The following is a 25,701-nucleotide window of genomic DNA, read 5'->3' as shown; positions in this document are numbered from 1 at the left end:
CCTCTCTCTCCAGCCTCCCTCCCTCTCTCTCTCTCCAGCCTCCCTCCCTCTCTCTCTCTCTCTCCAGCCTCCCTCCCTCTCTCTCTCTCCAGCCTCCCTCTCTCTCTCTCCAGCCTCCCTCTCTCTCTCTAGCCTCCCTCTCTCTCTCTAGCCTCCCTCTCTCTCTCTCCAGCCTCCCTCTCTCTCTCTCCAGCCTCCCTCTCTCTCTCTCCAGCCTCCCTCCCCAGCCTCCCTCCCTCTCCAGCCTCCCTCCCTCTCTCGCTCTCTCCAGCCTCCCTCTCTCTCCCCAGCCTCCCTCCCTCTCTCCCTCTAGCCTCCATCTCCAACCTCCCTCCCTCTCTCTCTCTCTCTCTCTTCAGCCTCCCTCCCTCTCTCTCTCTCTCCAGCCTCCCTCCCTCTCTCTCTCTCTCTCTGTCCAGCCTCCCTCCCTCTCTCTCTCCAGCCTCCCTCCCTCTCTCTCTCTTCAGCCTCCCTCCCTCTCTCTCTCTTCAGCCTCCCTCCCTCCCTCTCTCTCTCTCTCTCCAGCCTCCCTCCCTCCCTCTCCAGCCTCCCTCCCTCTCTCTCTCTCTCTCTCCAGCCTCCCTCCCTTTCTCTCTCTCTCTCTCCAGCCTCCCTCCCTCTCTCTCTCTCTACAGCCTCCCTCCCTCTCTCTCTCTCTCCAGCCTCCCTCCCTCTCTCTCCAGCCTCCCTCCCTCTCTCTCTCTAGCCTCCCTCCCTCCCTCCCTCTCTCTCTCTAGCTTCCCTCCCTCCCTCCCTCCCTCTCTCTCTCCAGCCTCCCTCCCTCTCTCTCTCCAGCCTCCCTCCCTCTCTCTATTTCCCTCTCTCTCTCACTATTTCCCTCTCTCTCTCTCTCCAGCCTCCCTCCCTCTCTCCAGCCTCCCTCCTCCCTCCCTCTCTCCAGCCTCCCTCCTCCCTCCCTCTCTCCAGCCTCCCTCCCTCTCTCTCTCCAGCCTCCCTCCCTCTCTCTCTCTCCAGCCTCTCTCCCTCTCTCTCTCCAGCCTCCCTCCCTCTCTCTCTCCAGCCTCCCTCCCTCCCTCTCTCTCCAGCCTCCCTCCCTCCCTCTCTCTCCAGCCTCCCTCCCTCCCTCTCTCTCCAGCCTCCCTCCCTCCCTCTCTCTCTCTCCAGCCTCCCTCCCTCTCTCCAGCCTCCCTCCCTCTCTCCAGCCTCCCTCCCTCTCTAGCCTCCCTCCCTCTCTAGCCTCCCTCCCTCTCTTCAGCCTCTCTCTTCAGCCTCCCTCTCCCTGCCTCTCTCCAGCCTCCCTGTCCCCCTCTCCAGCCTCCCTCCCTCTCTAGCCTCCCTCCCTCTCCAGCCTCCCTCCCTCTCTCTCCCTCTCTCTCCAGCCTCCCTCCCTCTCCAGCCTCTCTCTCTCTCTCCAGCCTCCCTCCCTCCCTCTCTCTCTCTTCAGCCTCCCTGCCTCCCTCTCTCCAGCCTCCCTCCCTCTCTAGCCTCCCTCCCTCCTCTCTCTCCCTCCCTCTCCAGCCTCCCTCCCTCTCTCTCTCCCTCCCTCTCCAGCCTCCCTCCCTCTCTCTCTTCAGCCTCCCTCTCCCTCCCTCTCTCTCTTCAGCCTCCCTCTCCCTCCCTCTCCCTCTTCAGCCTCCCTCTCCCTCCCTCTCCCTGCCTCTCTCCAGCCTCCCTGTCCCCCTCTCCAGCCTCCCTCCCTCTCTAGCCTCCCTCCCTCTCCAGCCTCCCTCCCTCTCCAGCCTCCCTCCCTCTCCAGCCTCCCTCCCTCTCTCTCTCTCTAGCCTCCCTCGCTCTCTCTCTCTCTCTCTCCAGCCTCCCCCTCTCCCTCTCCAGCCTCCCCCTCTCTCTCTCCAGCCTCCCTCCCTCCCTCTCTCCAGCCTCCCTCCCTCCCTCTCTCTCTTCAGCCTCCCTCCCTCCCTATCTCTCTCTTCAGCCTCCCTGCCTCCCTCTCTCCAGCCTCCCTCCCTCTCTAGCCTCCCTCTCTCTCCCTCCCTCTCTCCCTCCCTCTCCAGCATCCCTCCCCTCTCTCTCTTCAGCCTCCCTCTCCCTCCCTCTCCCTGCCTCTCTCCAGCCTCCCTGTCTCCCTCTCCCCTCTCCAACCTCCCTCCCTCTCTAGGCCTCCCTCCCTCTCTAGCCTCCCTCCCTCTCCAGCCTCTCCAGCCTCCCTCCCTCTCTCCCTCTCCAGCCTCCCTCCCTCTCCAGCCTCTCCAGCCTCCCTCCCTCTAGCCTCCCTCCCTCTCTGTCCTTCTCTAGCCTCCCTCCCTCTCCCTCCCTCCCCAGCCTCCCTCCCTCTCCAGCCTCCCTCCCGCTCCTCAGCCTCCCTCCCTCCCTCCCGCTCCTCAGCCTCCCTCCCTCCCTCCCGCTCCTCAGCCTCCCTCCCTCCCTCCCGCTCCTCAGCCTCCCTCCCTCCCGCTCCTCAGCCTCCCTCCCTCCCGCTCCTCAGCCTCCCTCCCTCCCTCCCGCTCCTCAGCCTCCCTCCCTCCCGCTCCTCAGCCTCCCTCCCTCCCGCTCCTCAGCCTCCCTCCCTCCCTCCCGCTCCTCAGCCTCCCTCCCTCCCTCCCGCTCCTCAGCCTCCCTCCCTCCCGCTCCTCAGCCTCCCTCCCTCCCGCTCCTCAGCCGCCCTCCCTCTCCTCATCTTAACACACGAGGGTGGTCCTCGTACCCGAAACCAGTACCAACACCTGTTGTAGGTACGAGTTCTAAACATGTACCATGTCCATAATCCAATACATACAATGTACAACAGCCTAAAACAACACTACTTTACCTGTATAACCTTCTCTCTACTGATGCAATGGGACAAGAGGGTGGAATCTGCAGAACTACACCCTTTAGAAACCAATGGTGCATTGCCCTAAGCCACCCAGTCAGTGTGAGCATCTTCCCCGCTAACCATTTAAATAACAGGAAGTTGCTAGCCACTCCTGGTGAGCTACAATTGTGTGACTGTGTAGAGCACGGAGGTCACACACACACACACACACACACACACGCACACACACACACACACACGACTAGAAGTGGCGTTGGATAAAAGCATCTGCTAAATGGCATATATCAAGCCTTGACCCCTGTGGCTATGACAGAGGAGCCGAGTCACCAAAATATAATGAGAATAAACACACAAACACACCTATAATAATACCTGCCATACACCTAGAGAAAATTATAATGGCCTGTTATCTAAATGAATGTTGTTCTTCGCATACCGCTAAACAATTTAAAAACAATAAATATTGTGCGTCCGCGAGTGCATTGGTGCGCACCCCTTCCCCATTTCCACGTATGCATTTTTATCTGACACCTACATTTGCAACGAAGACCTTGTTTGGAACTGCACAAATTATATATTTTATTGTGGGGGGGGGGGTTCTTAGGCAGCAGCAGAACAATGCATCTGCAGCGCAAAAATCTTCTCTTCCTTCCCTTTTTCTGTTGCCTTTTTTCAATATCAAACAACGACGGTTACCATCACCATTTTCAAAAGTTCTGATGCTTCCTTATTACTTCAATAAGGGTGGGGGGGGGGGGTCAAAGTGAATAATGATGACAGCTGTGATTCAGACGGACTGTGTGATCGTCTCCGCGGGTTTGTTTGGGACTTGTAAGATGAGGAATTATAAGTGTCAAACAGCTGTGAATATGGGTGCTAAATATTTAAACATGTTTTCCAGCTGAGGAAAAAGTATAGTTTTTAAAAAGGGGGGCTTAAGTGTGAATAAGCTGTGCCAGCCTTTGATTCAAATGCAGGAAGAATGAGAAGAAAAGGGAGCAGATAAGAATTTTTGATATGGTGAAGAGGGCGGGAATCAAACCCAATTAAATAGTGGTGCCTTCCGCAGGGGAAGACAGGCGAGGCAACGAAAGGTTTCACCTGACCCGAGGCATGCAGTGTGGCAAGGTGGAGGAAAGAGGACAATGAGAAGTCTGGAGTGAACAGCATTCTAAATTATGAATGGAGGGTGGCTTCCATAGGAATAGTATCGCTCAGCTCCAGGAAACACAACAAAAACATTCACTAACGCTAAGAACCCTGCATATACACATTCACAGACGATCTTACAAAACACAGGCACACATCCACACACAGAGATGAAAAGTGAGTCTCACGTTGCCTAAAGAGATGCTCCAAACAGATTTGCTCAAGCATGGCCGATTCATCTTTAAATGTATATTTGTGTTTGTCTAAAGTGCCTCTAAATAAACTTAGTGCCTCCAAAGTTACATTGGATATATCAACAGATATTCCTGTTGACAATTGTGTCCTGTTACTCATTCTGAACGGCGATTGAAGGAGGGGAACCTGGTCAGTTAACGGAATGAGGAGTGATGACAATTTTACTCCAGCAGGTTCATGCAGAGCAATATCACTAATAAACCAAGACCAGAAGGAACCACCACCGTTTGCTGTCTGTTTGAATCCAGGCCACAATTGAAGTCCAAATCAGGTTACATTACATCTCATGTCAGCACGTGGTTTTTCCACCAGCTCTCAGCCAGCCCATGGCCACCAGCCATGCTCCCTCCCAGCCCATGTTTACATGTGTTCAGACCAGAAGAGACAATCCAAGTCTCTCTCTCCTGTCGGTCTCGTAATATAAAAACCAAGCATTGTTCCTATTCAACAGTATTCTATGGGGAAAAGTGTAGCATGGCGGCGGTGTAACGGTGTGGGGGGGGGGGGGCGGCTGATGGTGCTAGATTGCTGTGCGAGGATAGCAGATAGGAGATCCCTATGACGACATTACATAAAGATTCCTCAGGCAACATTTGACACAAAGCCATATCACAAACGCAACAAAGACATGTACTGTACAAGCCAATAGAAACACAAAAGCTGGAGAATAGAAACCTGAGCCAAGATTATTTTCAGCCTTCAAAGACATTTCAAAGTGTCGTTAGATGAAGTATTGCTACAGTATATGAACGTCGCTTTCCTTTGATCAAGTGATAGAAATTGAAGAGAGAACCAATCCAGAATGTATTCATCGATTACGTTGAAATATTCCCTGTATAAAAAAGGTACGTACTTAATATCAGAATTATACTGACAACCGATCACTCCATCTTTTTTACGATAACAAATACAAAACTACAACAACTAAAGCATTACTACTACATCCTGACTACACAAGGCTTACAGTAAAAGTGCAATACAAGGGAAAATGCAGAATCCACTAATTCCGCATGATATTGAACAGCCATGATTGGTGAGCATAAAGATGTTGATAGTCATCTGGTGAAATTGGGGGCACGGCTTTCTGGGGTTTAACCCTTCAGCACTGTCCTTTATCCCTGCCTTTTTATCCATATGTGTTTTGTAAAGAGTGTACTATCAGAAATAATACCTTTTCAGATTTGTACAGAAAATGTATTTCATTGAATTTATCCCCATAGAGGCTCATAAGAACCTCAGAAATAGCCTTGGCCTTTAGGCCGCAGAGATGAGGGCATAAAGATATTCAGGTGGAAAGGAATCAAAAAAAAAAACAGGATAGCCATAGAGGAACTTACCTCTTCACGTAACTTGATCAACTGCCACGTGAAAGCAGAGAGAGAGGGAGAGAGAGAGAGAGAGAGAGAAATAAAGGGAGGGAGGGAAAGATAAAAAGGAAAGACATGGCAGGAAGCAGATCATGCGGCTGGGTAAAGAATTAACCTTGACGATTTATCGGTTTGCATGTTTAGCGTTTAGAAATCACAGACAAGCACATTAAACGAAGCTAAACACGAGACTCACGCAGACTTTTTGGAACAAACAAAGATCAAGTTCTCTCGCTGTCACATGAGACAACGAGAGGGAATGGATTGCTCGACTCGCACCGTCTAAACTAGCATCATCGAGGAAGTCGCATCACAAGACTTATGGCAAAAACATTCTAGATCCCACTCTGTACAGTAGGAAAATACAGTTTGAGTACAGTGTGCATAGAAGTTGAAATGAGGGAATATATATCTATATGTCTCTATGCAGGATCCCAGGGAAATAACAAAAAAATATTGAGATATGCCTTTTTTATTGTAGAACCATTCCATTGCTGGCAATGTGTCCATCAATGGTGACATATTGTCAATATTTCATGTACCTCAATACAGACGCCTGCTGTGAGGATTATGTATGGATACCCGTGTGAGGACGCCTGTGTTGTACATATACTGTACATACATAACGGTGGAGCTTATTATCAGGACAACCGTTACCGGGGTCATGAAAAATGTATATCTTAACATTAGTTATTCATTTTTGATGAAAGAGAATGTCAAATAGAAATAGGTAAATAGAAGATATTCCCATAAGCTACTGTTGTTACTTTCTATATGTAAGAGAGAGAGAGACATTGGAGGACAGCAACAATTCATTTAGAGTTTTATCACAACTAAAAAGGATGCTTTCCACGACCTGCTCTTCATGTCGGGGAACGTCATGGAGAGAGGGCTTATCATGTGAATGCAACATGATTTAGTAGAGGAGGGGAAGGACAAGTTTCTTCATTTGTTAGCCGTTGCAGGTGATTTTTTTTATCTCCATTTCTTGGGTGAGATTAAAGGTTAGCAGATCTGAAGGGAGGCTCAGGGATACATGACTTTCCTCTCATCTCACTTTGTATGTGGTGGTCATTTTGAATGTTGCTAGTTTGAAATAATTTGCTATGATATCACAAAAGAGGTAGGAGGACTTGGATCAGAAATGATGAACTTGACTGTTGAGAAGAAAGAAAAAGCCTTGGTGGTAGGATTGATGTTAAACTACTGGTTGTCGTGGCCACAGTCATCAGGAATAACAGGCTAGGCTCCTCTGAAAGGCACTCACACCAAAGAGTTAACAAGGAAGCAGCCACCCAGTCGGCAAACACTGATGAGAAATGTAAGCACAATTACATCAGTGTAACGTTAATGTAACGTTATACTCTGACGGACGACTATTAGCATTTGAGAGAGTGAGAAAATAAAACTGCCGTCTCTGGAGAGGCACCATCAATATTATTGGCACTGTTCAGTAAAAAAATATATATTCTATAATATGGTTATTTGTAGACAACTAACCTTAAAAATAGTGAATTTATTTAAATATACAAAATAAATATTATGCTTTGAATTAGGGTGGTAAAAATGTAAATAAATATTATGCTTTGAATTAGGGTGGTAAAAATGTAAATAAATATTATGCTTTGAATTAGGGTGGTAAAAATGTTAACATGTCTGATTGATGTTTAGAAACGTATATACTTTCAGTAAGCTTTCCCGATTTAATTCTAAAAAAGATTTCCAATTACAAATACGTAATTTATATTTTTATATATATATATTCATAAAACACCGTAATTCTGAGTTTAAAAATGTTAAATACCATGGAAGGGCAAATCTGAAGAACATTTCAAGAAAGGTCTGAGAAATAATGTGGAACAGCACCACTGTCAAGCGATAAAGAATCCCTCAATGTGCCAGAATGAAATAAAAGGAGTTAAATAAAATATACCTAAAAGTAAAAAAGATTTATTTGTGTGTGTGCTGAGAGTTGCATTTTAGGGAGCCTCTGGCCTTCGGGAACTCGGCAGCAACAGACAGGCTAACAAATGTTTTTTTTTTGTAGTTTTTTTAACATTGCAAAGAAATAGGATTTTCTTCCCTCTTTCTCTCGGTGAGAAAAAGGGCCACTTTGCAGCCTGGAAACTGTCCATTATTTCGAAGGTCACAACCGCCTGCGTTGAATGCCTTATTGAGGGGGCCAAAGTTTAAAACTACACATGTGGCTATTTAGGGTTTGAACAGGCCAGCCGGAGCCGCCGATCACACGTCGCAGCCCTGCCGTCCAATTCAATGAGGACCAAACAAAAGTTGTTCTATCTTATTTGTGCTGCTTGGCCGATTGGAAGTCCTCATGGAGCATTTGCTGAAACTATACGAGGGTTTTTTTGCTTGGTGTTCTCTTTTTTTCTCCATATAGATGTATTTTTCTTTGGCATCCATTCTTTTAAAACGTAACCCACAACGCTAGCTTTGCTCCAGAGAAAGTGGTAAACACAATATTGTAAATGTTATAATTACACCTCCGTGAATGCCTTTCCTCATTTCTTTTTAATGCCAGCCAGTATTCAAAATTACACTGCTGCAATTTTTCTGTTATGATAATCAGCAGATTTTTCAAACAAAGATTTTTTTCATTCAATACGGAATTCGATACAAGTGGTAATCTGCTTCCTTTGTAGCCTGTAAAATCTGGTCCATACCGGCTCAAACCAGCACAATCTCTTGTGGCCAAGCCTTCTGCTGTGACTGAAATCGAAACTATTCCGTAGAGTGTTCATGTGCGAAAAATGTGTGCGCTAGCTACTATGTGTGTGGTAGACCGTGTGTGCGTCTCCGAGTGTGTGAATTGCATGCCGAGTGAGAAAGAATTGGGGGGGGGGAGGGGGCTGTGCAACGGTAGACTACCACGTTATTTAAAAAAAAAAAAGAGTGATAACGCCATTTTGGTCTCTGCCCGCGTACAGATAACGAATAAATGCCCAACTCTATTAAATCGTCCTTTAGCCATTATCGCAGGGCCAACACGTCATTTTTAGAACTTATGACAGCTCCCTATGTACTTAGCTAGAAAACCTTGCCATGTAACGAACAGATTTGCGACTGGTAATGATCTGCTCAGCCAGGGCTATATGAAATGATCCTGACCTCTTTCAGATCGTCAGGAATTAAATTGACCGACTTGCCCCAGCTCCCCCATCTTTTCCCCATCCTCTCTTTCGCTCCCGCCTCGTTCAATAAAAAAAATAAACTGAAGTTCCGAGCACTCCACTCACAGCAAGACCAAGTCGTGTGTTATCTCCACAAGTTTTTAAAATAGAAATGAGATAAATATTTTCATTTTAAAAACTATGTGGGTGTGTGAGAAAAATTATTTTGTTTTACAATGTACAAACATTACAATTCTGATAGACTCAACTTATAAAGTACAAATGTTATGCTTTGAGCATTTAAGGTTCTGAAGCAACTACTGAAGGCATATATATATATATATATATATATATATATACACACACAGCACCTATAGAAAGTTTACACAGCCTTAAACTTTTTCACATTTTGCTGCCTTAAAATTTCAATCTACGCAACCTACTCCACATTTCCAAAGTGAAAGAAAATTCGAAATGTTTTCTATAAATAACAAGACATTAAAAAAAACTGAAATATCCCCCCCCTGAATTCATACTTGGTGGAAGCACCATTGGCAGTCATCCTTTTGTAACCTTTTCATTAAGATTATTTGCACAACTCTTAGGGCAACATCCATAGTTTTTTCAAAATTGCTCAGGCTCAGTACATTTTGGTTGAGGATCATTGACGGAGAGCAATATTTAAACCTTGTCTCTGATTTTTCTTAAGCAGATTTAAGTCAGGTCTGAGACTAGACCACTCAGGAACACCCAGCACCTCTTAGAAAGCCATTCTGGTGTATCTTTTGCATAAACATTTGGGTAATTGTCCCACAGAAAAATAAAACCCTATAAAGTAACTTTTTGGCCTAAATGAAAAACTGCAGGGTTGGGTCAAACCCAATACAGAACAACACAGAGAGAAATTTCTATTTTCAAGTAGTGTGGCGGCAGCATCATGTTATGGGGATGCTTGTCATTGGCCGGGACAGAGGAGTTTGTCAAGATCAAAATAAATATCACACGTAAAAATGTTAGGGTTAAGGGTTAGGTTTAAAATAAAGATATTATGACTTTGTGGCTGTGCTAGCTAGTGACCAGTCTGCAGAGCTGCCTCCAGGTCAAGATTAATGATAATAAAATGCCAACCTGCCATTTATTTTGGAATAACTTGTACTTTCTATTACATTTTCATTTGCTTATATACATGTATAATGTGTAACTAGATGTGAACTTTTTTCTCTGGTTCAAGGACAATTTGTCTCCCCTTGCTTTCCAGTTGTCCTTGTGTTGGGGATATTGAATCACTTGAGAAAAATGGAAGGTGAATGAGAAAACAGACAAGTGTATTAGAATTAAAACTACAACAAACATTCTGTAGACCTTAAGTTCTCTTGACATGTCAGCCTCTACAAAAACTCTGAATTTTTCAAGTGCTTGAATGCTGGACAAATTCAATTACCTTAAAAATGTATATTTAAAATAATAATATAATTGTTAAACAGAGCAGCATAAGACTGAAAACATCTTAAAATGCATGCATCTTAAATTGTACTTCTAGATTAACTCATCGGTCTGCGCGTTTCCATTCTTTAAACAAATTATTTTCCTATGATAAATATTCTTAGGTTTATGAATAATTATTTAAATAATGGGGTTCATCATCAATTGTATTTAATGAAAGGGAAATATATATATTTGAAATGTGGGTCGTATTTTTTTCCCCTTTTGCCTTTGAAAAGATTTTGATAGGAACCATCACTGTCTTGAATGTGACAGTTCTGGCAGCAAATCCACTTCCAACTTCTGTATAAAATGTCGGAGTCACTTTACGCATCTCACTAATTGCAGGGAATATGCATATGAATGTATAATATCGGATGGCGATTACATACGGAATGTTTGTAAAATGTGCAGTTCACGGGTCATCACTAAAATGGTTATAAGGAAGCAATAAAAACCTGTACTTTATTTAGTTCTGCTCAGATCATCTAACTGTACTTACAAAGTACTGAGGGACTAAATGTGCAAGAGTATGTATTTCTCCCTTTGTTTATGTGTATGACAGACACACAGCAACTATTGCAAAGTTGACAAGATAATATAGAATGTCAAAAATACGCTGGTCAGTGTTGTGAGTTGCAGCTGTGCAGGTAAGCGTTAGGCAGCGCGTCTCGAGTGTTGAAAAGACGGTTTGTGTAGCTGTTGATGGCCTGCTTTTTTGATGCAGCACTTCAGACATAATTCCAAACAACACAAGTTTAAAGAACATGTGGCATATTTTGGGCAATTAAGATCACTATTTCAGATGCTTGTTTTCTCCTTTCTCGTATTCAATATGAATGAATCAATACAGTTTTTGAAGGGATTGTTCATTTCCCATGTTCACTGCATTGTCTTAGCATTTTGGGACAATGAAAGAAATATGGCTAATTAGCTTTTTATCTGTTGTTTATAAACCAAACTTAATCATAGTTGTGATAAAACATCAATAACATTTCAATGTTCATTACAAAATTCAACATACGTCTTTTCATGAATTTAATTATATTTTCAACTATAGAATTACGATCTTTCATCAAACATCAAATTATATTTTCAATATTACTGAACAAAGGTTGTATAGCGACAAGTAGCCAGTAAAATAGCAAACATTTCAGTGACGTTTTGACACTAATGCTTATAAACAAACACTGAACCTAGGAATCCTATTTATTCTGATTGTCCGTGTTGTGTGGTTACCACAATTGTGTTTAAAGGTGAGTGGTGTGTGCCGAGGATCTTTTTAGAGGATAAGTACACAGACGGCTGGAGAACAGCTGTGTGTGTGTGTGTGTGTGTTGGGGGGGGGGGGTGCAATCTGGCACTGGAGCCCATTCAGACCCTGGGCAGCTTTGCATTAAACAGTGTTCCTTCCACATGACTTGTTGCCAATGCTGCAGTGGCCCTGGTGGCCCTGGGAGAGGCCCCGTGAGGCACTGACCCTTCCTCACCCGGGGACCAGCCACCCATACTAGGGACTGGCGGGGCCTGATTAGCACCTTACCTGACTCTCAGAGGAGCCAGCGTCTTCCCCCAGGAGCTCGTTCCGCACCTCATCACTGTAGGCGATACGTGACCTTTTCTGCAAGGGGAGGAGAAAGACAGAAGAGAGAAAGAGAAAACAGAGGAGAGAAAATAAGCCTTAGTGGAGTTGTCTTGGAAAAACATAAGCTATTTCTTAAGCACGAGAGCCCCCTAATGGACCAGAATGTCAAAAAAGCACATGCACCTGCTGTGTGTGTGTGTGTGTGTGTGTGTGTGTGTGTGTGTGTGTGTGTGTGTGTGGAGGTGATCTTGTACCACTGAAATTGTAGAGATGCCCCCCTTTCCACACTTAAATCAACACAATCTGAAGAATAAAACCAACTACGGCACTGGGGCAGGGGCCGGGAGATGTATAAGGAAAGTATCACTTGTCAGCGCTAAATCTTTTCTGGGGGCTGCCACTGCTGTCAGCACAGTGCAGTGGCAGGCTCTGTGATAAGGCAGATGCTGGGACTTAGACAGGGAATAATTCATCACCCATCGGCGTTCCATCAGATTTGAGCTCTCTCTCGCTCTCCCCTTGCACCCCTTCAGAAGGGGTGGGGGAGGAACGCCATGTCCAAAAAATACAAACATTCCCGACACGCACATTTCCACACGCACTCTTCAGTGTGTGCCACCTCTGACGCTGAAGGACCAGGCGCTGTGAAGCGCTTGTTTACAGACACTAAAAGAAAAACGCACTCTCTTCAAATGCCCTCCAAACTAAATGCACACCAGCGGAAAGAGAGACTGTTCTCAGAACGCCCTGACAGGAGTTCTATGTGGGCCGTGGGAGGAGAGCAAAATCAAATACACTAGGAAATATTGAGCTGAAAATAACATATTGGTACATATAAGATGTTTGGGGATTCCTGCTTTCACCACATGTACAAGAATTTTCACATTTATTTCATCCATTTTTTTTTGGAATTTGAATTTAGAAGTTCAATGATGTTTCTAATGTTCATGTCCAAAAGTGCTACAGTATGTTTTATCAAAGAAATATCTCTCTTACCATTCGTTGAAATAATTGATTTGCCTTGTTAAATAAAAAGGTTAAATAAAAAAAATTCTAAATAAATAAAAATAAAGTACGGAAAAATATATAAAATGTGTGACACCCCCTGTGTTTTTTTCCTTCCCAGTAAACTTGACCAGTGAGTGGACAGCCACCAACAGACCATCAGGAAAGTGATTTGTCTTGCTATTGTGACAGTGAGGGTCACAGCCTGAGGAGTAATTACCGAGTTGTCTGGGAATCTGAGTGACCAGGGTGACAAGCGGGGAGAAAATAAAATACATTTGATAAAGAGAAGCAGCCAAACAAACACAGTCTCTAAAGGCATCAACTGAGCCACGGGGACCTGCGCGAACCGCCAAAGGAATGACTGCGGGGAAGAGCGGATATTACTGTGACCAAATCAAAAACACAGCGCCGACATAGCATACGCACAAACACAATGGAATGCCTAAACAATCCGAATGATACAACGTTCATCATTTACATCATCGTGTTAAAACACTTTAGTATCTATTGTATACTTTGTGTCGTGAACAATCTATTATTGATCAAACTAAATCAGACACATCATTAAGAGATTTTGGATAGGATTACATCTACTTTTAACAGGTAGTATAATTAACCCTTTCTTAAGAATTGACAGGTTACAGGTTGTGACAAAGGTGTGGGTTTTTCAGTTGTTAGTGCGAGTACAAAGACAAAACATCAACCGGTACGTGTCGTAGAGTCGTGTTCTGCCGGGATAACACCCACATGTCATTTTACAGGAGCGTCATCTTAAAGAGCCGCAGTGTAACTTAGGGGAATGACGGGTTGCTAGTAATTGAGACTAGATGCCTGGGAGAAGGCTTGATTTTAGTACGCAGACTGATGTCTTCTTCAAACCCGCACAGTTTTGGGGGCATTTCTAAATAGCTGTTTGTTGCCGCCAAGAGTATCAACAACTTCCGCGGTGAACGCAACGCAAATGAAACATGAAAATAAAAAGAACTCGGAATACTACTGAACCAGAGGTTGTTGCTGCTCCCTACCCATTTACTTGTGGTTTTGAATTCCCCCTCTGGAAAACAAACCATAACCCTTAGAGTGATTATTCCCTGTTCATTTGATGTAAAACAAGAGCAGCTGTGCAATATTGACTGCCTCACCCATTGATAGACTTTGATTACCGGTTGGGGTGTTTTGCAAAATTAAAATATATATAAAATAAAAGTATATATTCTTCATTTGATAATATTGTGTTATATAATGTGGCTTATGCCCCACTAGTGAGAATAATGTATTGAAGATCTTTATATTTGATCAGGGTAGATCAGAATCTGTAATAACTAGGGTTATTTCCCCCAAAAAAATCTAAAAATGGTCTAAATATATGTATTGAAATAAAAAGAAAGAAAAAAATAAGTTGAGAAAGACAATATGTTGATTGAAAGTCTCATTGTAGTTTATGCGTGTTGAAGATTAAAATGTCTAAAACAACATGAAAACAGGCGAAGAGGAGCACTTCCATAAGATACCTTATTGCCATAGAGAAAAGAAGAGATGAGATCTTTTTTGAATCCTTTTGAAAGGTTTCTCTTTTGTCACTTTTTCTAATCTTGGGTGAGAATTTGCTTCTATTGCCGGAAGCACAAAAAAAATAAAAAATAAGTACAAAGATCCATCTGAACTTTATGCAAAGTGTTCCGTCTGCCTTTAAACTCAACACGGCTCGTCAAATGTGAGACGGATGTACTGGTGTTCTGTCAGAAACACACGTGTCTCACCTCTTGACGTCGACGTGAGAAGAAGAGTTTCTTCAGCCCATCAAAAGGTAATTATATATGCATAATAACTCAGATTACTGTAAAATATGCTAATCTAGAACAACACAAACTGGAATTTATATTCATGCAATTATGAAAAAAATATGAACATGTTCTCTTTAGGTACATGCATGAATGTCTAGATATTTACTAATATATATCATTACTTTTAAGTAAAAAGGGGAAAACAATCATTCTGAATAAACAAAATCACAAACAACCTACATAAAACATGCAGTAGACAATCATTTAAACACCCTTGCTTTATAGACCCAATGGACATTAGTCACTTTTAAAAATGTCTTCAAAAGTTCTCCTTTTAAAACTAAAATCAGAATAATTTAAAGCAAATTAACTGATCTTTATTGTAAACACGTTTTTTTGGGGCCTCCCAAATGCCCTCCCCTCTCTATGCCTGTTGCCACAAGCAACGCAGGGACATGCAAATAATTGTGGTTCCTGGAAAGCTGAAAAATGTAAACAGTTCATTAGATGGGATATAAAAGGCGTAAAAATACCCAGAGGAAGAGTGTAATGAGGGGCCCTGAAGTTACTCTGCAGACGCTTTTCCCTCCACTTTTCCCCCTCTTTATTGTCACCCCGAGCACACGGCTGGTGGCATGGCGTGAAGAGTAATTAACGATATTTAATTTACAAAAGCGTGCTTCATTACATCTTTCTTACCAGTAGGAGAGCGGCTGGCCATTTTTTAAATATATATTTTTTAACTTAATGGCACTTTTGTCACGACTCGACGTCTCAGCATCAAATTGGCATTTAACCTTTAATTTGCTACTAATCAGCTCCACATCCTGTTGAAGAGGAAGTGGCTTGGAATAAAACATTTTAGTCTTAAAAGTATATTTACTCAAAAATATATATAATAACCCTAAATTATTATTACAGTACTGTCATTAATATCCTATTAAAACATGAATAAATCATGGCTACAAACTGGACAAAAACACTACACAAGTGCACAAAAACATGACATCACTTCCTAGTTCCTGTCACTGTGTCCCTATGATATGCTCCCAGGTGATGTTGTGGACCGGTGACAGTGGTTCTGTTCTAGTTCCCCCAGCAGTGGGGGCAGAGGTGGTGGAGGGTGGTGTGGCGTTAAAAGGAAGCCCTTTAAGCAGGCAGAAGTATCACAACAGCGGCTTCGATAATGCATCTCATCCTGGCAGGGGGTTAACACACTTCAACTGGCACAAAGAACAGCTCTCACACACAAACACACAACTGTTGTTTTCACATCTCCTCCTCTCTTTTAAGACAAACAAATTGGCAGAGGTTGTTCAATTAACTAAGTGCTTCTTTTTTGTGTTAGATACATCATCAGATAAAGGAAAGCGGCGACAATTGTGATGGAGGGGTTTTCTGTGCCTTCGTTTTGTTTCTGCTCTTTAGTGTCATCAAATCCACTACTCTTGTCTATCACCAGAGACTGTGTACTTGTGAGTGTTTATGTGGAATAAAGGGCCTTGTGTGTGTGTGTGTGTGTGTGTGTGTGTGTGTGTGTGTGTGTGTGTGTGTGTGTGTGTGTGTGTGGAAAAATCTCCTTTGTCTGTACGTGTGTGTGTGAAAAATCTCCTTTGTCTGTACGGGCATAGGCGCGTGTTTGTGTGTTCACTGGCCTGTGTGTGTGTGTGTGTGTGTGTGTGTGTGTGTGTGTGTGTGTGTGTGTGTGTTCTCCTCCTAATATGACTCCAACAGTAGTGGGGAAGCCAAGCCTTAGAAACCAGCATGGAGCCTCTCATTAACGCACAGGTTGGTGCTTTTGTGGCTTGAACACAGACAAGGCATTATGTTTCACAGCTATAAAAGACTAAAGGAGTCTCAAATGAGCTCCAATAGAAAAAAGACACAATGTCAAATTATCAAGGAAAACAAGACAATAGTGGAAGTATAACACATTTAAACTGGGCTGGCGGTGGAGGAATTGTCCCATATGACAACGTACACTCAATCTATTTCAAAGGGCCTTCATGTCATCTCAGCAAGAAATAATAGTGTGTCCATAAATACTAATACAATCCACATGTAAAGAAAAATGGGTCAAAATCACACTTAACGTTGAAATGTATTGATTAAATAAATGATCTGTACTTAACCCAGCAAAACGATACAATATTGATAGAACATAGTATTACATCATGTTATAGATCATTACATATTGTGCTGTGCAAATGTGATCTCAGGGGATAGCCTTTCTTTAACGGTACATTGTTATGTTGGGGATGGTTCCTTCCTCCACGACTGTAATACGTGTGCTAGACTTCCCTGTCAAAGTCGTTTCTATTGTTAAGTAGAGCTGAGATCCGTCAATAAGCCTAACGACTGTACCCGCAAAGCAAGTGGGCGAGCGAGAGAGGAGAGAAAGGATCGCAACAGAACTCTAAACAATAGAGCGAATTCCAGGGGCTTTGATTGAAGAATTTCCATATACTTTTTGCTGGCTGGGGGAATCGTCTCAAATGGTTATTTCTTTAAGGCATGAGGGCCGATTAAACCCAATATTAAAATATGGAAGCAGTTCTAATGAAAAATCAAAGGCCTGGTTTCCTCTCTCTCTCTCCATTTATTTTCCCCCCATTCTCTCTCCTTCTCCCAGTGCATGAATCCCGGGCTGTATGAGGGGAGAGAAAAGCCGGGGCCCGGGCATCGGCGGTGCAAACACACAGACAGCGGTGCAGAAATCAATAGAGGAGAGCCGTCGGGGAGGCAGCCGGGCGAGAGGAACCAGAGCGGGGCCCGCTCGGATCACAACGCTGGCTTCTGGCGTGCAGTGGGGAATAAAGGGGGGCTCCCCAGGTCAGTGCCAGAGAAAAAGGTGAGATTAGAGGGAAATGGAGGAGGGATTTCGGCACGCGGGGGGGGTGATGAGGTAGTGCATGTATGGGGAGGAAGTTGGGGGAGGCGTACGGTGCGGGATACCTGGTGAGCTAGGGACCAATCGGCCCATTAGCCTGTGGCTACCTACATATGGTTCACTGAACCCTCCACTGAGAATAACTTTATTTTTTTTGCGCAAATGTCTCTTTTTTTTTTTAAAGAAGACCTTCACTTTTAACCCTTTCTCCGCTTTGGAGAGGGTTCTCTTTTGACCTCGATTTATGATTCATCTTTGTTTGATGTCTATTCTCAGAGTGTTATCTAAAAGTGTTGAAAGCTAGACACAAAGGAAGAGATTTGGACCCATAATATATTGTTGTAGACAAAATGTGTGTGCGCATGTCCGTCCAACTGCGTCCGTCTATGGAAATGCATAGAAGACTACCGTCCCCTGTCCCTCGCCTTTCTTAGGAGTAACGTGACCATTGTCTGAACTGAATGCCTCCCTCATTACCATAAGAACAGAGCATCAGGCATAGAGGCTTAGACACATCATTAACGCTATAAATCTATTTATAAACTGGCTGGTTTGAGCCCTGAACGCTGATTGGCTGACAGCCGTGGTATTTCAGACCATATACCACAGGTATGACAAAACATGTATTTTTACTGCTCTAATTATGTTGGTAACCAGTTTATAATAGCAATAAGGCACCTCAGGGGTGTGTTACATGGCCAATATAACAGGGCTAAGGGCTGTGTCCAGGCACTCCTTGTTACGCATAAGAACAGCCTTTAGCCGTGGTATATTGGCCATATACACCACACCTCCTCGTGCCTAATGCAGAGGAGGTACCTTCCAGCAGAGCCAATCCAACATCTTCCCTTGTGAACTTCCCTAGACACTTACCGGCTCCATGGGAGAGTACAGGTCCTGTGTTGGAATTCAGAGCAGTTGTCCAAACTATGAGAAACAGCCAATTGAGGGCCGACAAGGGTCTTGTACACCTCTCTCACATGGAACCCGACAACAACGTCAGATACTCACCTCTAGAGTATGTGCTGTTATGTTCACCAGGGCTAGTCTAAGGGATAAAAACATACTCAGCAGATACACAGCTCAAGCGATATCAATGCCTGTCCCAGGTATGTTTTGTGTAACTGCTGCATTAGATAGTGGTTGGCAGGTGGAGAATGCAGTAATTCCCTATGGATATACTGAATTAATCTATTCCACATGTATTACAATGTACTTACACATATGAAACCATCCTGAGAGCCGAAAGCCATCATGAAGTGATTTACCCATAAGTCTATACTTCATTTCACAGTCCACTATTTACCCAGTATTAACTTAGATCAAATCAAAGTTTATTTGTCACGTGCGCCGAATACTACGTAGACCTTACAGTGAAATGCTTACTTACAGGCTCTAACCAATACTACACTTACTAATCACACTTTGGCTTCTATGGAATTCAATAAACAAACACCACTTTGAACCATTCGGGACTGGTTCTTGAATCATTTGTACCAGGAAGTATACATTACAAAATAACTTTGTACCAAGTAAATACCCGCTGAAACAGGACTGTAAAATAAAGTAATAGCATGATTTCTGATTTAAAAATCACATTTTGAATGCAGCACAAAGACGTCCAATTCCAATTTGACCTACCATCTGATGTCAATAGGTTGTTAAAGATGTACACACAAAAAAGTACAAATCAGTATGCATCAAAAGTCTAACTGTGGGTGTGAGTTGATGCGCTGATAAAGGCCAGGGATAAATGAATAAATCCTTAAATTCATCCTCTACACTCCAGTGTAATTCTGATCAAGGACACAGCGAGATTCCTCTGCAGGCTTCAGAACCAGCCGAGAAACTAAACAATTGTCGGTCGCAAAGACCAAAAGCAGTTTGTTTTTCTTTTTGCACGCTCCTCATTTAGAAGCGCTTAAGCCAGAGAAAGGGAAATGCAATTGGATAGGGGGAAACTTAGTTTCCATTTACAGATTTCATCCCAGGGTAAACACATTGAGCTAACTGGGGTTAACCCACTGAGTGTCAGGGAAAACTGGGGATGTCAAAGTTCTCCCTCTCTAGGCTCGTTTTGGTTAAAAAGGCATAGGCCAAGAGCAACAAAAAAAGACAGAGGAAAAACACAAGCCTACTAGATGAATTCATAATGCATTTCATAAATACTTCATGACTTTTATATACTTAAGCCAGTCTGACAAATTTAAAAGAAATCAGTGTCACCTATTCTGGTCCCGCTTGTCAGTCAATGCATCACTTGGGTGCGGGTGTCACATGTCACTTCTGGTTTACACTGGTTCGTGGGACAGGCTGGGGGCTCTGAAACGGGGGGGGGGGGCAGTACTGGGAGGAGGGGGAAGGGTACTATTATATTCACATGTCTCTACCCCCCCCACCCACTATCTTCCAACTCCTCTCAGTCAAGTCACTCAATCAATCACATAGGCCCCTGAGGACAGAGAGGACCTGCGAGGCCCTTACTTCAGGCAGACAAATCCAGGTACTGATCACTGTCTGTGGGAGGGTGACTTACTCCACTTTGGAGAGGATCCCAAGATAAGCGAAAGGAAATGATCATGTCATTGAATACACAGACAACCAGTCCTATTCACACACATAATATACGTGCCATTACAAATATTTGTAATGGAATTTAGGAATGCATGTTCCTGTTAAAATACCCATTGATCGTCTCAGAACAGTGGATTCCTCTTAGAAGAATCCCACTCATCAGTGATGAATTAAAACAGATTCATTACAAATGTTTCTATCACTTATGTCGTTTTTGACCACAGTGATTGGCTGACTATCACGCGCGCAGAGAACACTGTACTGCCATTACACGATGCTTGAGTTCCTGCGTCTCCTGGTAGGAAAAGCATCGCCGTTGGAGTAACCGGAACTATCTTCTTCTGGTGACTCAGTCCTTCACCCGTTCCACCACCACCCTTACATCTAAACCATAAACACACTCTTCCAACAGGGACACTATAGATGCTGATCCATTACAGGATGCGAGCCCCATCTTTGTGTCTAAAATAACACAAGTATTTTCAACTGCCAATCCACAAGAAGCTCGGGGAAGAGCTGCTGTGTAGAACATCTTCAAAATAAAAGGCGGAATTCATAAGCTGAGAAAAATATATAGATTTGTTTACATCTTAAATCTGCGCTGGGCTCCGAGGAAAGAGAGAAAATAATCCCCTCAATCCGGGCGATTTCCATAAGAAATCTGATCTTTTTAATCTGGGTGTGAGACTGGACTTTGGCGCTATTGATGGCTTGTTAAACAACCGAACATATAAACCATCATCTGCATTAACTCCTTAGTGGTACACAACAAAGACTCAAATGTTTTATGACGACAAGCGCAGACGAGGCAATTTAAGGAGATTTATAGTGTCTAACATCCAGCTAATGTTGGTCTGTCATGTTTTGTTTGTAGAAGTCGCTGTAATGGAGGATAGGGGGCAAATGACACAGAACCTCCAAGCTGGATTACAATGGCACTGTGCCATAACCAGCGCTAAGTACAGTGCTTGTAGAATATCCCGTCAAACCTATATGAAATACGCTAATTATGAAGCATCTTCCATTCAAAGTGAAGAATTCTGGATGACGCTTTGAAAGGACAGCAGGACATTCCAATAATGTCCTTACAAAAACTTTGGTGATGGTTTTTTCTCTCTTAGATTCCCAACTGAGCCCATCAAAAACTTCAGGAGAACTATGTATCAAAAGGTTCTAGTCTCCATGACCGTGACTTGAACAAATATCTCAATCATACACTATGGAAAGTATCATGGACAAGTTTATATGTATCCCCCATTCAGAAAAAAGGATATTAGCCAATTTTATTCAGGCTGTACATGTAATAAACAGACAAAATTGACGTATTTTAAAAGTTTCCAAAAGAAAGTGAATTTATAAAACAAACAATCATGAATGACCTTTGAGAAACAGCTCAGTGCTGCTGGGTTTGGAACTGAAATAAAGTTAGTGATTGTTTATGCGAGACTTTAGGCAGTTCCGATTCTGTCGACAGACCTATCGAGGCGTCTTGAACTATTCTCAGTGATACACAATGGACAGTACAGAGAGGAATTTGCCAATTTTTTATCTATTTTAGATCAAGGCCAAATCATTTCCAAGTTGCCATAGTTTGTCGAGCGTTTTATCTGAGGCATTTTCCCCTTTACAGAATAGGCTATACTAAAGGGCCCAAGGTGCTCATTGCATAGCTACAGCACTCAATATTTGCCCTAACAGAAAGCATCTTCATGAAATAATTTTTTTCCCCCCACTTAAAAGTTCATTAATAATCACTTAAGAGACTATGAAATATGAAAAAGCTGTTACGCATTTGGGATTGGTGCAGAAGGCGGCTCTTAATTCCATTCATCCGACTATCAGGTGAATAAACTGTTCAATATTTCAAGGCTAGTTGACTCGATATACGCTTCGGGAATGCGTTAATTATCTCTCTGGATAGAAACTGGAAGCCATTGAGTCTAAAGGTGTTTGTCACGATCGACCTACACCCTGTGTGTCATAATCTGGGCAGGAAAAGCATATCTTATCATCGTGCCTCCTCACTTTAAAATCCACCGCGAAGGAACTGTTTGGCTTTCCACTTCAACTGTAATTGAGTGAATTAATAAAAAAATATATGTCCAATATCTTCATTATTGTCACTGTGAAAAGAATTACTGCTTTCAATAGACATTAAATAGTCATTCATTAAGAACTATAATTTATCTGTGGCAAGTCATTTTTTTGTTGTTGAAGAAAATCTATTTATGTCCTCACAAAACATGTAAAGTATTATGCTTTTCAATAATTCCGACAAAATATAATTTGCAGCATTCATACCATTGATACTGTCTTGACTGTGCACCCTGCAGAAATTGACATTGAGGTTGAAAAATGTGTGAATCATTCTGTAATTGACAACTGTTAACAGCTGTTGTCCAACCAAGATTAACTTTATCAAAAGCATATTTTGTAAACCAAAGAGCTTGAATTCATTTCACTACACCTACCATTTGAACCAGAATTGTCCTTCAATTTCACTACTGAAACATAATATACTAAACAAACTTTTTTACAGTTCACAAGCGGAATAGAAAGAACTAACATTCTAAGAATAACAGTCAATGTGTGAGGAAAATGTAGATAAAACGAATAGCTGCCTAGGTTAGGAAATAACAATTGTCGACGTTTGGAGACAATTTTCTAAGGGGTGAAAATACACACTGGCAGACAGACAAACACACAGTTCTGTCCAAAGAACAGTTAAGAGTCTAGGACCTGCACGTCAACAAACTGTTCACTACTTCCATCTCCACAGACGTTTCACAGACGAGACAAGGTCAGAGGCAGCCACAGTGATAAGAAGCAGCTCTTTTAGCAGGTCTCCATAAATCCAGGAGAAGCTCTTCTGATCGGCATGTGTGCTTATCAACATCACCTCCACCAGATAACTCAACTTGGCCCGAATTCTTTGAACAATATCGCCATCTGGTGTCAGCTAAGAGGGAAGACAGCTTCGAGTAAATTCATGTTGGACACCTTGGCCCACTGAAATCCCCAAAAAAGGTAGAAAAGCTATATATTCTCAATTTATATTCTGAAACCTAAAGCTTGACACTGAAGCGTTGTCAAGCTTTTACTCTGTTTATAGGCTACTTCTGAGTCATTTTAAAACAGTCACTTTTCAAGGGGAAACACTCAAATATCTACAAAGGTTTATAAATGTATTATACCCATCTCTCAGTTGTCACCAATGGCCTATGCAGTCTGAGCACAGCCAAAATGGATGTTGAGTGTATTTACAGTGCCTTCAGAAAGTATTCACAACCCCTGTCCTTTTCCACATTTTGTTGCGTTACAGCTAGTGAATTTCAAACACAGATTTAACCAGAGGTTTTCCAATGCCTGGCAAAGTAGGGCACCAAACAGACATTGAATATCCTTTTGAGCATGGTGAGGTTATTAATTAGACTTTGGATGGTGTATCAATACACCCAGTCACTACAACACGAGGCCAATGGTGACTTTAAAAGAGTTTAATGGCGGTGATAGGAGAAAACTGAGGATGGTTCAACATTGTAGTGACTCCACAATACTAACCTAATTGACAGAGTGAAAAGAAAGAAGCCTGTACAGAATAAAAACATTCCAAAACACACCGCAAAACAACGTGTCAAAGTAATGAACTTTTTGTCCTGAATACAAACTGTTATATTTGAGGCAAATCCAATACAAAACATTACTGAGTACCACTCTCCATATTTTCAAGCATAGCGGTGGCTGCATCATGTTATGGGTATGCTTATAATCGTTAAGGACTGGGGAGTTTTTCAGGATAAAAAAAAAACAAAAAAACCCAGAATGGAACTAAGCACAGGCAAAATTCTAGAGGAACATCTGTTTGAGTCTGCTTTCCACCAGACACTGGGAGATGAATTCACCCTTCAGCAGGACAATAACTTAAAACACAAGGCCAAATACACACCGGAGTTGCTTACCAAGAAGATGGTGAATGTTCCTGAGTGGCCGAGTTACAGTTTTGACTTAAATCTATGGCTAGACCTGAAAATGGTTTCCTAGCAATGATCAACAACCAATTTGACAGAGCTTGAAGAATTTTGAAAATAATAATGTGCTAATGTTGAACAATCCAGGTGTGGAAAGCTCTTAAAGAGACATACCCAGAAAGACTCACAGCTGTAATCACTGCCAAAAGTGATTCTGACATGTACTGAATCAGGGGTGTCAATACTTAAGTAAATGAGATAGTTCTAAAAACATGTTCACTGTCATTATGGGGTATTGTGAGAGAAAAAATCCATTGAATCCATTTTGAATTCATGCTGTAACACAACAAAATGTAGAATAAGTCAAGGGGTATGAATACTTTCTGAAGGCACTGCCTCCACAGACGTCTGTGAACCTAACCTCCCGGTGGTGGGACAAACTTTGGAGCTACCTTTGAAGATGGTCTTGTTTACCCGATAAGTTTCATTAAATTAAGCCTCCATTATGCCTCTCTTGTGCCTGATCAAAGGCATCGCTAAGAGGCATGTCATTCTGTTTCCCTGACTTGAACGCATCCCCTCTATCAAACGGAAGGGGAGTTTGGTTGAGCCAGCCTCCCCTTTGGCTGATGCAAGGCCCCTCAGCAGGGGTCCTCTGGCTTTAAGACCCCTCTATTATCAAAATGAAGCCGACAAACAGCAAACAAATCACAAATGCACCTTCGGGATGACTGTCTGATATCGTGCTCTCCCTCTTTTTTTTTTTCATCCGTCTGCATGGCCGGGTTATTGGGGTTCAGGCTTGGCCCCGTCTGGCATAGACAAGTCTGGCATAGACAAGTGGGGCTCAATCTGGCACATTGGTGGCGTGAAGACTTCAAACCGCGGCTGGACGAGAGGATGGTGTTTAAGGGGGAAACACTCCAGGGAAGCACAACAAAGACTGTGCTTTTTTTATAAAAAAATTGACAAGGCACCTTTTAGAGCAGGGTGCCCGAATATGGCCTGCAGGAGTGAGAGAGAAGTGAGAGGCCGGGCCAGGCTGAAGCATTTTGCACTTTTGAGGACAAATCAGCAGCTTTGGGAGAAGTCAGCAGCTTTACCAGGAAGTTGAAAGGGAGCCTGGGTGAAAGTGGGCAGAGGTCTCACTTTAAATGCACATCACCTTTGCCATAAAAAATAAAAACTTTAAGAGCAAAACAAATAGTCTATCAACATAACAGGGTTTCACACAGGCTGAGGTGGACACAGCTCGCCAATCGTAAGTGAACCAAGATGAAAAGCAATACTAAAGTTGGTTTGTTCTAGTCTATCCACAATTATTAAAAAGCACCTAAATGAATTGTGCTTTGTAGAAGACCAGCCTTAATCTGACTCCACTATGATACTAAAATGATCACACTGTACAGGTTTCTGGTAGAGGCAAAGTTGTCAGAACGGTCAGTGACTAGGCCTATATATTGTCCTCTTTTAAGGGTACGTGATTCATTAAAAAAAAATACATCCAAAATGGCCTTTCTCCATTCTCTGCTCCTTCATTCTTAATGTATGAGAATGTCAGCTATTTAAGAAGGTGGCAAAGGGTATCCTCGCATCTAATAGCATGCGCTCAAAATAGCATAGCACAGACAAAAATGTGAGGAATGCGACTTAGCCGTAATATCCGACACAGCAGGTGTTAATTGCTTGATAATTAACCACGGCAAGTGTCGAGACAGGAGAAGCTAAAGATTAATCATCAGCCAATTAAATGCCCATGGCGAGGAAAGCGAGC

General features: G+C 42.9%; 1 protein-coding gene across 6 annotated transcripts in view; it reads right to left on the bottom strand.

Annotated features, from left to right (window-relative positions):
* The window catches only part of LOC106579024 (vesicle transport through interaction with t-SNAREs homolog 1A), a 196,018-nt gene that overhangs the window by 157,941 nt on the left and 12,376 nt on the right, over positions 1-25,701 (bottom strand). For 3 of the 6 annotated variants that reach the window (XM_014158428.3, XM_045702455.2, XM_014158427.2), the window contains exons 4-5: positions 11,662-11,739; positions 5,476-5,496 (exon numbers count right to left, since the gene is read on the bottom strand). In XM_014158428.3, the coding sequence (XP_014013903.1) occupies positions 5,476-5,496; positions 11,662-11,739 (99 nt within the window). The remainder of the gene's footprint in view (positions 1-5,475; positions 5,497-11,661; positions 11,740-25,701) is intronic. The other 3 variants (XM_045702457.2, XM_045702456.2, XM_014158426.3) reach the window with 1 other exon arrangement.

The sequence above is a fragment of the Salmo salar genome, chromosome 19 (genome assembly GCF_965601325.2).
Source record: "Salmo salar chromosome 19, fSalSal1, whole genome shotgun sequence".
Taxonomy (NCBI): Eukaryota; Metazoa; Chordata; class Actinopteri; order Salmoniformes; family Salmonidae; genus Salmo; species Salmo salar.
This window is presented reverse-complemented; position numbering and strand designations above follow the sequence as displayed.